The 15,833-nt window shown below is 39.6% G+C and overlaps 1 protein-coding gene across 10 annotated transcripts in view; it reads right to left on the bottom strand.

Moving 5' to 3' along the window:
• Nucleotides 1–15,833, bottom strand: part of KIAA0825 — a 366,280-nt gene that overhangs the window by 221,457 nt on the left and 128,990 nt on the right. For all 10 annotated transcript variants that reach the window (XM_079798899.1, XM_079798896.1, XM_079798902.1 and 7 more), the window contains one exon: nt 7,020–7,159. In XM_079798899.1, the coding sequence (XP_079655025.1) occupies nt 7,020–7,159 (140 nt within the window). The remainder of the gene's footprint in view (nt 1–7,019; nt 7,160–15,833) is intronic.

The raw sequence follows: 15,833 nt of genomic DNA, 5'->3' as shown, positions 1-15,833 counted from the left end.
GTTTGACACACATCTTCATCCAATAATGCTTGTAATTGTTGGTCTTCAAACTTTTTCAGTTGACCTGGACATTCTTTGTCTTTCAAATCAAAATCATCACTTTTAAAGTGTTTAAACCAGCGTTCACAAGTATCTTGAGATGGAGCATGTTCACCATAAGCTTTCCGAAGTACACGATAACTTTTTCTTCAAAATAAAGTAATGAATCAAAACTTCCCGCAAATGCTCTTTTTTTTTGCATGAAATTCGACATTTTTAAGCATAAAAATATCTATGATGTTAACACTTTCAGCAAATTTGACATATGAAGTTTTGAAGCTTGCTGTTAATACAACAAAATAGCATACATATCAAATCACATATATATCAAAATATGTGTAACTCCATCTATTGGAAAAAATCTGCATTATTAACTGGTACATCCAGAATGCACAACCTAGACCACCATGTGCTTGAGCTGGAGCATGCTAAGCTGGGGCAACAGGACACAATATAGTGAACACATCGCCCAAGGCCAGAGCACCACGGGCATTGCTCCTACCTCAAGGATTAGGGTCCTTATTGGATAAGTAGTGGGCAGCCTCAAAAGGTTTTCAGCAGGGGAATGACATAATCAGATCTGTATTTGAATAAGACTGTGCTTTCTGACTGCTGTGAATTTCCTGATAAAATGATTTAGAAATAGTCTTAAGTAAATTGTGTCTCTAAAAGTCTATAATACACTGGAAGGACAAAACACATACTCAATTCTTTTGCCTTTTATAGAAACAGATACTTTGTTTGATGACCTTGCTACTCAAAAGGGGGTCCAGGGACCAACAGCAGCAGGAGCAGCACAACCCGGGAGCTTGTTAGCAATGCAGAATCTCAGGCCCACCTATTGGGTCAGAACCTTTCATTTTAACCAGCTCCCCCAGGGGGTCTGTTTGTGCGTACTTGAAAGTCAAGAATACCAAGTTTCATTCATAACATGCCTCTCACGACTCAAACGATCAGGAAAATATTAACTATAGCACAAGAGAATTTGAATTGATTTATTCATTTTACATCAATCACCGCTTGGTAGGGATAGCAGCCCTTTAGCAAGAATTTTCTGCTGCTCTGTTTCTTGATTATTTTTAGGCATTTTGTTATAAGTTTGAAAGTACAAAATGTACCATCAAAATGATCCATTATGGAGGTTCCTAATAGCTCCCATGAATTGCGCAACGTGCAATTTGCTAAATGTTCTGTAGCTCTCCCTGGATGCTGCATGGTGTGGTGGGTGAAAGAAGTATCTGGAAGCCAGTGGTCTGGTTTGCATGTTTCGATGCCACTTAAGAGCTATGTGACTTAGTTAACTGACTTAAGTTCTATGTGTCTCAGTTTCCTCATCTGTGAAATGGAAATGACCACTGTACCTACTACACAGAATTGTTGTGAGGATTCAGTGAGTGAACACATTTAAGGCACTTAGAAACAATGTCTGGAACATGTTAAATATTATGTATTTGCTAGTTTGTTGTTATTATATTACAACTGCACATTACAAGAAGCCAAGAAGTTTTCACTGGAAATCATTCTTGGGGCCATGGGCAAAGGAAAGAATGTTAGTCACACTTCATTCAAATGTCACTAACAGGAAAAGGCCACCTGCTAACAATTGGGAAATTTGCCAAATATTTGTTCCTTTGATGCCACATGTAAGAAACTGCTTAAGCCATGTGGCTTCAGTGAGGCAATTACCAAAACAATTGCCCTGGGTTTTTAAAGTCAGTAATCCACAATAGTGTCTTACAATTTTAAAGTCTTCTATAAACATTTGTAGTTAAGAGATTTTCTCTTTAAATTTAAGGGGGCCCAATTTAAAAATGAAACCAACATTTACCTTCTCATGCCAACTGAACTGTAGCCAACGAATGTTATAAACCACCTACCACGTGAAATCAGTTTATTTTTATCAAGTTTTAGCAGTGTAAGCGTTCCCTCAAAATACTGCATTTACACATGGAATTATTATCCATGGCAAAAACATGATTCTACTTCCTAGGAGCTACAGCCTATGAAGCATATATTATAAATTAAAATTTCACAATTCATTTATTTAATTTGGCAATTTTCTGATCCTCAGTGAAGTTGCACCTCATATTACAAGATAGTCTTTCCATAAATGTTCTGCTCTTTCTTTTAAAATAAATAGAAATTCTGATAAATCACTTTCATAGAGCCATTCCAAAAGCTACAGATATCACTTTAACTAAAAGATAAACCCCATGTTTTCATCTTTATTGTATGGTTGTCTATCAAAAAATTTTTGTACCTAACAGAATTTAATAACTGTTTAGTGAATGAAGAGGACCTTGTTTTAAAATATGTATAATAAAAATCTGCTTAAATCTCTTTATTCTTATTCATGAGCCAATTTAACACAAAGTTAAATTTTATCACTTAGACTGAAAAGACACTATTTATAAAGAAAAACTCTCCCATAAAAAAAGAAAGCTGATAATTAGGTTGCTTGAAGCACCAAATTCAGCATATTTTATTCTAAAATTTTGCTTTCCTAAAAATATGATTAAACTTCTAAATTACCAAATGGTGTTCTGAAATACTCTGAGACTTCTAAACAAATGAAAGAAAATTTCTGAAAATTTTCACAAACTCATTTTTATTACATAATAATTTCCATGTTTGTCTGGTTAACAGGATTCCATGAGTATATTGTTTCTAACTTAAAGTGACAAGGCTTCCACTAGAACTTAATAAGTCAGTCAATCAATTGATTAGCAAATTCTGTCACTTCATCCTTTTAGTATTTAAAGTAGCTAATGAATTCAATACAAGACAATACCAGAGCAGCTATGTAACCCTAATCAAACACCCAATAGAATTTGTTAAAAATGATGGGTATTTGAGCAGATTGGGTAAATACACATGTGTACCCTATAAGAACCAAACTGAAGGTGACATTATATGGTACCTTTGACAACTGAAGTCTCTCATACATACCAGAAAGTGGATCTAATACTTTTGATAAGTAAATGTGGAATTTATTTGTAGGAAAACATGGTTAAATATTCATAACTACAATCATTCTTCCTCTACTTAGTGGCTATATCAGTATAATATAAAGGTTTGATCTCAATTGATTTTCTAGGCCATTCTATATAACTCTATCAATAGGAGGCCATTTTTCTTCTGGGACCAGGCCCACGAGTCTCAACAATTCTCTTAGAGTAACTCTCCAGCTGTGTCAGAGACTATCCATGTCACGTAGCCACCTTGTTTCATAGTTTATGTCCTAAGTGATCACTGACTGGCCAATTACTGGACTTTCCCTATAAAAAGCACTGTTCTAGTTTGAGGAAGAATATAAAAATCTCTGAGTGGACCTGACTTTCCACCTGGAAGACCAGTTAAATACACATGTATCAGAGTGTGCTGGTTGATCTAACCTGAGAGCAGACAGATTGCAGTTATTCCTGATACTCCTCGCCCACTCCAGGATTTAATATGTGTAAGTATTTGTACAGGAAGGGCAGGGGGCAGAAAGCTCTGGCTTGGTTCAAAATCCAGGTCTATCCACCATTTATCTATCAGCTGTCTGTGTCTCTGGGCAAGTAACATTATCTTAATCTCTAATGCCATTATTTTTAACAATAGTATATACTTTATAAGGTTACTAGAGGCCCAGAGCACGAATTTGTGCTTGGGTGGGGGCCAGCCGGCCTGCCCCGATTGGGGCTAATCAGGCCAGACAGGCTTGCGGGGGGTGGGGGAGGTGGAGGGAGGGAGGAAGGATGCGGGAGGTTGGCCGGCCATCCCCACCTCCAATGGGGGGGGGGCGATCAAGGGCAGGGATGACTGGGGGAGGGACCCAGGTGGTTGGTGGGCTGGCCCCGCCCCCTGGTCGAACTCTGGTGGAACTCCGGTCGAGGGGACAATTTGCATATTACCCTTTTATTATATAGGAATGATAAGAATCAAATTAGATAACAAATGTAAAGTGCTTAGCACAGTGCCTGACACCTAAACAAGTCAACAATAAATGTTGGTTACTTGGGGAAGCACCTGTCTTCCCTTTAGGAGAGTGGAGTTACAGCCTGAAGCCAAAGAGATGGCTTCCAAGTGAACCTGGGAGATGTAAGCCCCAAACAGTATTGCTTGGGGTTCAAAAGGAATAAGGTCTGATTCAGGTCATTTCCAAACTTGTGCGTGAAACACAGTGAAGCTTGAGATGCTGTGGTGACACTGACACCACAAATTTTAAGGATTTGAGAGCACCATGGGAGAAACAATATCCTCACAAGGGCTCAGCAGTGAGGTGGCTTTTGGGAAGCAAACATCAAGATGGGTGGGAGAGAAAAACATCGGAAACTGGTCCTGAGCAGATCTGAGAAACCAAAAAATTCCCTGAAATGGTTAGAGTGATTTGGACAGGGGAATGTTAGACCTCATTTCTGTACCTGGTGACATTTGCCTCACTCATATACAAGTAGACTAACAATATAAGACAGAATGTGCTAAGAGCAAATAAGAAGCGAAGGTAATGGATACTGTGAAGTGCAAAGAAGAGATCAGTGTGAACTGTAGCCTTAAAAAGTCTGGAACATCAGCTGGTCCTTGCAGACTGGTGGAAACCAAGTCATCTATGGTGAGTCAATTAGGAAACATGGGTGAGCCAGTTGTACAGGGAACATGTGCCTGGGTCTTTGGGACAATGGCTGAAGTGTGTGTGTGTGTGTGTGTGTGTGTGTGTGTGTGTGTGTATGAGAGAGAGAGAGAGAGAGAGAGAGAGAGAGAGAGAGAGAGAGAACAAGAAAATAGTGGGAAACAAGGTTAGAAAACTAGGGTTGGATCACTTCTGAATGGCTGAAGGACATGGATTTGGTCCTAGTGTTGGGGAACTAGAGAAAAAAACTATTTTGATTTGGGAAACCGAAAGTGAAACTAGTGATTGATAAGATCAATCTGGCCTCGTGTGATATAGAAGGAGAAATGTGTAGGGATATGTGAAAATGGTTAGAAAACTCTTCACAGGTGTAGCAGGAGAGCAGTAGGATATAATGTTAGATTGGCATAATATTACTAACCATTTTCTAAAATAGTACTTACAGGGGAAAAAAATCTAATTAAGAGAAATATGGTCTTCGGTTACTCCTCAATTTCCATTCATAATTTTCCCATGATTATGTCTCCATGCCCTAATGGATATGGCTTAAGCCACAGCTTGCTTGTTTATAAGTTACACTAGAGGCTGGGTGCACGAAATTCGTTCATGGAGGGGGTTCCTCAGCCTGGCCTGCACCCTCTCCAATCTGGGACATCCCTCTTGCAATCAGGGACGACTGGCTCCTAACCACTCACCTGCCTGCCTGCCTGATCGCCCCTAGCCCCTCTGCCTGCTGGCTTGATCACCCCTAACTTGCCCCCCTGCCAGCCTGATCGCCCCTACCTTGTCCCCTGCCTGCCTGATCACCCCTAACCTTTCTGCCTGCCTGCCTGCCTGATCGCCCCTAACTGCCTCTGCCTGCCTGCAAGATTGCCCCTAATTGCCCTCCCCTGCCGGCCTGGTTGCCCCCAACTGCCCTACCCTGCCAGCCTGATCACCCCTAACTGCCTCTGCCTCGGCTGCCACTACCATGGCTTTGTCTGTAAGGACGTCGGATGTCTGCAAGATGGCTGGTTGACCCGGTCTAATTAGCATATAACCCTTTTATTAGTATAGATAGATTATATAGGATAGGATTGCTTAAATGGGCGGGGGGGGGGGGGGAGCCTTTTTCAGCAGGAGGAGATGCTCTTGGCAGACAAAAATACATAATGCCTATATCTGGACTGATAGCCAGCCATATGCACTGTACTGCCAAACTGGTCATTAAAAATTGAACTGCTTTCTTACACCTTACACAAAATAGCTGTTGCCCTTAAAAACCCTCCTCAGCCCCCACCTTAGGTTCTGCCTTCGCAGTTCACCCAGATTTGGTTCTGATTGGTCAGTTTCTATGCCAGTCAATGTCAAAAGCTCCGCCTCTTTGGCAGCCATTGGCTCCTTGTAATTCACCCAGATTTGGTTCTGATTGGTCGGTTTCTATGCCAGTCAAAAGCTCCGCCTCCTAAGCAGCCATTGGCTCCTCACAATTCACCCAGATTTGGTTCTGATTGGTCAGTTTCTATGCCAGTCAGCATCAAAAACTCCACCTCCTAGGCAGTCATTGGCTCCTTGCAATTCACCCAGATTTGGTTCTGATTGGTCGGTTTCTATGCCAGTCAGCATCTCCAGGCCTATCTCGGGACCTGATCATAGAGGCGGGGCTGATCAGCAGCTGCCCAAGGCTGCTGGTGAGCAGCTGAACTGCTGACCTCTGGGAGAGAGAGAGAGGCTTGGCTGTGGGTGAGGGAGATAGAAGCTGGGTCTGATCACCCTGCTTCTCTCTCCTGGCCTCGCCAGCAGCTGCTGCCATTGCTGATCAGCCCCGCCTCTCTCTCCAAGAGGTCAGCAGTTCAGCCCGTTCACCTGCTGCGCGCACAGCCTGGCGAACGGTCAAGCCTCCAGTTGTTATGGATGTTACGACCCTGGTTCTTTTTATATATAGATAAGCACTCTTCAAAGCCACTGAAATTTCTAGTGTGGTTCTAATGTAATTTCTCTCTCTCTCTCTCTCTCTCTCTCTCTCTCTCTCTCTCTCTTAGGTCTCATTGATACTTCTGTTTTGAACATATAACTGTGTTCTATAATTTACTTAGGCATTTTAAACCCCAGATATTGATGCATTTATATACTTCTATATAATGGTAGTTATGACAGAATAGTATTATATAAAAATATTGTTTTCTCTCATTTAGAGTCCCTGAAAAAAAATCTTTCCAGAGGTTGATAAAGCAATTCAATATTTTGCCTGCTGCTAACCCCACTGACTTTTGATACAGTGCAATTGGTTTACATCCCTCTGCCAACATTCAAGTATGAAAAACATTTTCATTCAACTCAAACAATGACTGGGTTTTTTGAGGACATTTTCATAATTACAAATACTCACTTGAGCTCTTCAGCAAGATTTTCAGCAAAAACCCATCCTGATGCAGTAGAGTTTCCAGAAGCAGGTTCCAATTACAACCTGGCTGGGCGAACAGCAGTTTCAATTGACCCTCAGTTGTCAGTTGTCCAGCTGATGGAGTCCTTTCAAATGCAAGATAAAGATGGAGTAATGAAGTTAATTTATCTATGAAATTAATAGCCTTAAAGTACAGATGTAATGCTAACTCCCTTAAATGTCAATTCCTCCAAGATTACTCGGAAAATGCTTTCATGCTTGCTTACTTTAGGGTTGCTCAGGGAAGGAATACATTTAATCTCAACTAGCTAAAAGCAAATTAACATTTGGTAGCCTGCCAAATTTAAAACTGATACAAAATCACCATGCCTATATTCCACAGAATTATATCTGTTTTAGTTTCATGAAGCAAATAAAAATCATTTGTGCATTTATTTAGAATGCATTTATTTGTTCATATACCAACTATATGAGTGCCTACTAGGTGCTATTAACTCCTTTCATTATTCATGGCAAGAAGTTCCCATGGGTTTTGACTGCTTTGTAATTTGTCGTGTACAACGATTGCTGATAAAACTAAAGGAATTCAAAGTTTCTGTCAAGGGTCAACCATAATCTAATTATTTAATATGTAAAGACTTAAATCAGCATGCAATTATCAGAACCACTCTAACAATCACACTGCTACCAACTTGGGTAATTGTTTCATCAAAGAGAAATAATTCCAAGGCAAATAAGCTTCTATTTGGGAAATTATCATCAGTGTTGGACAGAAAATCAAAGTCAGGCCTACCATATCACCACGTTCATTTATTAATGGATCTGCAGGAGATAAGAAAGTAAAGTAGAAACTGAAAACTGATAACATAATTCATGTTTTCCTTCTAAAATCTTAAAGTTTAGATTGGCTAAAGGTCACAACATCTAAAATCAGCTTACAACCACAACAACAAAAAGGCAGGAAATGATCAAACTCAATCTGGTTGCAGCCATAAGGACTGTGGGAATAGGGTGGCATTGGGAAGAAAAGGTGTGATTGGGCAATGTGAGCATGTGAGTGAAAGGACCTAACTTCACAGTGGAAAAAAGACAGAACAAAGGGTATTGCTAAGAGAAACAATTTATGGGATCATTTCAACATGAAATTTGCAGAGTGGTGAATGGTGAACCATCCAGTTATCAACATAGTCTAAACCATTAGTTTTCGTGCCTGGGAACTGGACCAGCAGTGTGAGCATTACCTGTGAAACTGTAAAAATGCAAATTCCCAGGCCTCGTCCCATCTGAATTCTGGAGATGGGTTCCAGAAATGTGTGCTTTAACCAACCCTCTGCAGGAGATTCTGATGTATGCTAAGATTTGAGAACCACTGTGATAAGAGGTGCTTTCTGGTGCAAGTTTGTAAAGATAGACCCACCTGGCATCACCTTTCCTGACTCTGAGCCTTTGTGCCCATTCGGGTCCACTGTGGCTGCCAGCCCTGCAATAATCCTTTACTTAACTCTACCCATCTTTCAATCTACAGCAGAAATGTTGCTTTCTCTGTAAAGTCTTCACTAAACATTTCTCTCCACAGTGGTCTATCTCACTGTGAATTATAGCACTTATGACAAATATACACATTTTAACTCTTTATTATTTAATCAAGTAAAACTTTTCTCTCTATCAGATTCAAGTCTTGTGAGGACACAAGAATTTGTTTTCTAGCTCCAAATCTACTAGTGAACCTAGCTGATTGAAAAGAAGGCTCATAAATGGCAAAGCAACTTTTTTTGATGCTTTGCCAAAAAGCTGGTTTAAGCGACAGTGAGAGGATCCAAAGATAAAAATGAGGAAGTTTCAGAGCACCTACTCTTTGGCTTGGCTTGGCATTTGGATCATTACACAACCTTATGATGCGAAAAATCCTTCAGCCTGCATCTGAACTTTGGGCCAACTCAGACGTCCCATGTGAGATTCGGTAAACACGACTGGAAACCAGGAAACTCCTTGGACAATTGGTGGGGCAATGCTAGCTATGGAAACTCCTGCTCTGGGTGGGCGGGGAAGAGAGCAGCGGAGAGTTATTTACTTAACTCTGATGCAGAGGAACCAAGTCCTCCAGTTCTGGTGCTCTGAATTACCTGGGTGTTCCCCAATGGGTCTGCCTCTTGCAATAGTTCAAATATGGTACCAAGGGAAGAATCCACTAGGAGAGTCCTTCAGACAGAAACACGGAAGCAGATCCTTACAATCACTGTCCCTATTTCTCTACTAAATCCCAAGTGCTAACTTCTGGAAACTTGCTTGGGGTTCAGTAGATGTAAAGCAACTAGTTGGTTGTAAGTGATGTATTAAAATGGACTTCGTTTTTGAACATTTCCTACACATTTTATTTGAGTTGAGTGCTGACTTAAGAATACATTTAATGAATTGAAAGATCCAGTTTAATGAAGTGTAGAAAGGGGGAGGGGGTCTTTGAGAGACAATCTGAAGACAGAGATTGGAGCCAGATCATAGAGGGCCTCATTTGTGGGCATTTGGGATCCACTGAAGAGTTTAAGGCAGATGAGTTTCCTGATCTGACTGCAGTGTGAAGAACAGATTAGAGGGGTTTGTGTTTATGCTCAGCCCTTTAAACATGTAATAAAGCAAAATAATTTGAGTGTAATTTCATTCCACTGTATTTGAATACCTGGTTATAAATAAAACCTCTCATTTGGCAGATGGGAAGCTGTTTGTTGAAAAGTACCTTAATTCTGGGATCTTTCAACTTATCACAGATTTTGAAATGTACAGTAAAATGACTCACTATGAGAAAAAATAAAATATTACAAAGATTCCTCAATCTCCAAGCTCTGAGTAATAAATGCATTGAGGAGTCTGTGTTGGGCATATGGAGAAGCATATGTTCCCTCATCCTTTGAGCTGGTGGAGCTGTGAAAGTGAGATTAGCCTCACAAAAAAATGACAGAAAGAGGAATTTTATATATATTTATATATGTATCAAATGTGTACATGCTGAATTTTACTATAATACAAAGAAGAGGACAAAAATGTATAAATCCACTGAAATGTATAAATCTTGTATTGGGAGACAGGATGAATTTATGGCTGGGTTATATTAGACTTATACTCTAATAAGTGCAACATTTCTAGGGAATGAATTGACCTAAAGAATTTTTCAAATCCAGGTAGTAAGCAGTGATATAATAATGAGATTCAATCATTATTGGTTTATGAAACTAACAAATTACTTTTATAGAAGCATCAAGGAAAATCTTAGCTGTCTTCAGGTGTGTTTACTTTACTTGTAATTTCTGCAATTTAAAAATATGTATTCATACTGCATTAGAAAGGTCTTAAAAATCTTAGTTCTATTAATGCACATTAGCCTGAGTTCTCACTGCAAGATGAGAAGCCTTACTGCTCAGATCACATGACCATGGGATTCATTGATCCTACCATATATATATATATATCACACAGAAGCTGCCAAACTAGTAGAACCTTGGAATGCACTCTGAAATGCACAGCTTGGGGATGGCATCCTGTGGTATTAGGGCACTCTGCTTCTGGATTTGATATTTACTTTGAACCATAAGTCATTATGTGATATTATGTTCCCAATAGATAAACTGCCAGGGAGCCAAAAGGTGAAAGTAGAAGGGGCAACTCTCACCAGTGCTCCTGCTGATCCACTTGGGGAATGTGTGTAAGCCCTGTGGGTATTGCAGGAGTGGAGGTCCTGGTTCTGTGGTGGTCCTCTATCAGGGGAACATTAATGATTCCACTACACTTAAGTTATAGTTGCCATTTAGGCATTGTTGGCTTCCCATGCCAGCAGTCTATGGGGCAAAGAAAAAAGTTACTATAGTGGCAAGGGTGATTAACCTTAATTATCATGAGAAGCTAGATTAACCCCAATTATCATGACAAGCTATCATAAGGTGATTAGGAAGGAGTATGTCTGTAATTCAAGGGATTCTCCCTTTTGCTTTCATGACTGGTAATCACCATAAATAGGTGACTGAAGTAACTATATTCTGATAGGTAAGGTCTCAGTGACTCCACTGGGCAACAACACAAATTAGCCGATGGTAAAGAGAAGTTGGAATAAGAGGTAGAGGATTGTAATAATGAATATCACCTTCAAATCCTGAAATTATTGCAGCAGGGGATACTCTAGCTTGTCCCACTAACTCTACCGTAATAATTTTTTAAAAGAAATTTTGACCAGCCATCACTGAGAAGAATCAATGATAGGACTGAGTGAACTCAACATGGGGAATGGGTGGATTTCCATGGTGCAAGGGGGTGACCAAAGCAGAGGTCAATTTCCCCACATTCTCTTGCCTTGACTACTACAGACACTGGCCTGACTTCTGACTATAAGAACCTGTATTTCTCTACCTTCCAGGAAAACAGGCTGGAAGAACCAGCAAATTAACACCCCAGGGAAACTCTCAACCAAAAACATGAAAATTGCTGTATAAGTATCTCAGCATCCTTGCTCCTTTGGTGGGATGACTCTGAGATGTGAATTTCCCACTGGTTTCAAGAATTTCCCCAGAAGGTTTAAGTTCTGGTTACTCCTTGGTAGTTGGCTTGATTATATTAATCTTCCTTTCCTCTCTCCCTTTGTCTCATTTACTCACTCCCCTTCCAGTGTTTTCTCCACTTAGAAGATAAATTACTGTCTCTTAAATCCGTGTGTCAGTGTCCGTTTCTTGGGGAAATCCACATGAGTGGAGACACTTAGTATTCATCTTACTTAATCCTTGTTTCAGGATTTTTGAGAAACGAGTTCAAGTTCATTTAGCTAATAAATGTGGCTGCTGGACTTTGAACCCAGGTCTTTCTGACTTTAAAACCTATGCTCATTCCACTACTCCAGGTTTCTGTCCATTCAACCTGGTTGTTATTTGATGGGTCAGTTGTATTTTCCAGCATTGAGGATGTTTGGCTCTATTTCATCTTCTGATTGAAGATACCATGCTTTTGACCCAAAATCAAGTTTGTGGTCTCAAGGCTTATTCCCAAATTGGAGACATATTATTCAAGGTATCTAGGGACTGATTTCAACCAGATGGTTCCTGTCAGGGATTACTGGGCCAAATTTATACCAGAGACCATGAGTTACATGATTCAGAGAACAAAGGCAAGGGCATAACTAAAGATAAACTAAGAGTAAAAGCCCTAAAGTGGGAAAATAAAAGCGGAGGAGAAGCCCCGGAATTACTATTACTACTCTTGGCTTTCCAAAACTAATTCTTTAGAATCTTTCTAGGGAAATAAGTAAAGACAGATCTCTAAAGCAAACTTGTCATCTTTTTTCAAGAAAATAGCTTTCGTACCCAAGAAAAAAGTTAATGGGGGGGGGGGGGGAACCCAAAATATTTTATCCAAGATTGTGTAAATTATATGTGGTTATAGCATTGGAAATGTTTGAATATATTTTAATCTCTATAATGGGTATAGCCAAGTCTCTCTGAGCTTTATAATTAAAGATGACTCAATAAACAGAAATTAAACAGAAAATCGCTTGAAGGTTTATACTGACTTGATTTTAAATAACTTTGTTTAATAAGGTAGACTGACACTCAAAGAGTCTCATTTTTTTCAGAGTTGGTTGTATCTACACTATCTGGTGTACAACTTAGAGGGTAGGCATTCAACTTATGAGACCTAGGGTATTTCCTGGTTTTAGCAAATTAACCTTTTTCACTTGAGATGACCCCGTTTTCCCCAAATCACCCAAAGATATTAGTACTTAAAAGTCAAAGCCCTAGCTCCATACTTTAATGTAATACAAGTTAGCATATCCTATTTCTAAAAATCCAATTTTAATTTTAAAAATAATATTACATTTCAGGTATCAGTTTTGAACTCTGTCTGAAGGGTAATCTAGCATCTGAGACCCTGGACACTAATGAATACCTCAGCCTCTCCTTGTGAGGAGCAGTTATTTGGCTAGAGTTTTTAACTATTATTGGTCCCCATCTACTGGTAATTAATAGCCTGTTACAGAAAGATCAAGAAAGATCTCTCCTTGCCCTAGCTGGTTTGGCTTAGTGGCTAGAGCATCAGCCTGCAGACTGAAGGGTCCTGGGTTTGATTCCCGTCAAGGGCACATGCCTGGGTTTTGGGCTTGATCCCCGCTGGGGGATGTGCAGGAGGCAGCCCATCAATGATTCCCTCTCATCATTGATGTTTCCACCTCTCCCTTCCTCTCTGAAATCAATAATACACACACATATATATATATATATATATATATATATATATATATATGTATATGTATTCATATATATACATGTATTCATATATATATAATATATATATAAGTATTTCATATATATATATATACATATATATATATACATATATATATATATATATATATATATATATATATATATATATATATATATATAAAAGATCTCTCCTGGCATCACACTTGGGATAAGTGCAGAGAGCCCATGAGAAAGCAGTTCAATATTTTTTACACTTTATCACACTTGTAGTGGGTCCTTTAGACATGTTTAGATAATTGGTAAAATCTGCAACTTCCTGAAACATACAGCTCTTCACTAAAACAATATACTGATTGATTGTTTAGTAAGTACCTATGTGATGAGTGCCATGTAGGCACATTAGTTCACTTAATCCTCACGACTCTGCCATGAGAGTATCTCAGAAGTTAAAGAAATAAGATGTTTCAAGATGCAAGAAGTACATGATGATATCGCTTGCTGTTTTCAAATAGATCAGCAAGAGTGTATTGTATTTATGTTTCAACTTCCTCACCAAAATATAAAGTTTCATATAGTACACGAAAACTAAAACTCACAGAGGTTAACTCACTTTCCAAGACTACAAAACTATGCATCTACAAACCACATCTGTTTCACGGGAAAACCTATAGTTGTCTTCTATTATCTCATTGCTGGTTCCTTTGTTGTGTCCTTATTTACATAAAACCTCTAAACCATAATAGAAAAAAGATATGAATACATATAAACCTTAGGATATCCAGGTGCATTCAGTACCTAGTTCATTTGACATATTCACTTCTTTTAATAACTGCTCTATAAGCACGTGACTTTCTCTCTGAAAATCTTTCAAAGATCCAGCTGCTTGTCCATCCACAGTCAGGAACAGCCACTTAAGAGGTTTGGTGTTAAAAAGCTCTCATTACTTCTCCCCTGCCTGTTGGCTCCATGTCAAAGCTTGGCACCTCATCAGACTGTAAGCTCTCTAAGCTCTCTTCCTCAGTCCTGGGGAACAGCTGTCAGCAGCAGCTGGGAGAGCAAAGCTCTGTTTTCATCCTCCTCCCAGATGTTCTCTCTTCAGGATACTAGAAGCCACCTCCTCAATAAGACCATGCTTCCCATGACTGAGCTTTACCACTCAGATAAAATGTGTGAAAATAGCTAAATGTACCAATTAATATGGTAATCTATAATAAAAGCATAATATGCAAATTGACCAAACAGCCAAACAGCAGAACGACCGCCCGGATGACCACACTATGGCACGCACTGGTGCCAGGCCAGACAAGGGGGGTGCGATGCAATTGGTTGGGGGGCCGCCATCGCCCCCTGATTGCCCCACAGAGGGAGGCCCTGGCCACTGGCCGGGGTGAGGGGTGGGAGGGTGGTTGATGGGGGGGGGGGGCTTCGTGATTGCCCCAAAGAGGGAGTCCCAGGCCAGCCTCTATGGGTGATTGATCAGGGGGCTCTGCAGAACCAGGGAACCGGGGGTGTATGGCAGTGGATGCGGGCAGCACCAGGCCAAGGTGAGTGCGGGTGGGGGTGGGGCTGCGATGGCCCCAGCAGCTGGGGCTGCAAAGGCCTACCCTTGCACGAATTTTGTGCATTGGACCTCTAGTATCTAATAAAATACTGCTTTGAACACATTTATTCCTTCATTCATTCATTCCTCAACTAATATTTGTTGGGCAATTTCTATATGGTAGGCCATGGAGACAGAATGGTAAACAAAAACCAGTCTCTATTTTTATGGAATTTAGAGAAGAATACATATATAATTTAAATGATCATACAAATATACATAAAATTACAGCTATGAAAACTCAATGTAGGCAAAGCAAAAGGTGCTATTAGAAGATGTTGTAAAGTTGAACCATAAAAAAAGACTGTACATAATGGAAACTAACAATCTTAGATTTTCCATGCACACCTGTTAACATCCCCTTGAACTGCTCTCCCTTTGAAAGGTGGATGTGCAGTTGTCAGGAGCTTGGGCTTTGAAAGGGGACAAACCTAGTTTCAGAGTCTGCTCCCAGCTTTGTTCTCTTCTTATTACTTCAATCTCCACCAAAGAAGCACATGAGTGCTTACCTCACAGACCCATGTGCGGTTTGAGAGAGATAATATACATGAAGCATGTTGCAAGTCTATTATTCAGTTCACTCTTAAAAACTGGAACAGATTTGATGATGTCATAATTACTAACCTGCAGTTTGCCCTTAACTATAAATCACAATGATTTGTCATGTAATATTTTTTTAAATCAATCTTTTTAATGAGTCCACATTAGTCAATCGTATGGCTATCTCATAATTGATTTATCTAATTCCATAGTGCGGGATATTTATTTCCATTTTATTCGTTCACAAATAATGCTTCCTTGAACATCCTTACAAATATAGTTTTGTCAACAGTTCTGGTTAATTCTTTATGATTGGATTGATTCCTGGAAATGGACTTGCTGAATAAAGGGGCATAAATATTTCTAAGGTTTTTGATACAGCTTACTAAAATGTCCTCCAGAAGCTTGTATCAAATTACATTT

The sequence above is a fragment of the Cnephaeus nilssonii genome (assembly GCF_951640355.1).
Source record: "Cnephaeus nilssonii genome assembly, chromosome: 2".
In the NCBI taxonomy this organism is placed as follows: domain Eukaryota; kingdom Metazoa; phylum Chordata; class Mammalia; order Chiroptera; family Vespertilionidae; genus Cnephaeus; species Cnephaeus nilssonii.
The sequence above is the reverse complement of the archived record's forward strand: the minus strand, read 5'-3'. Positions and strand labels throughout refer to the sequence as shown.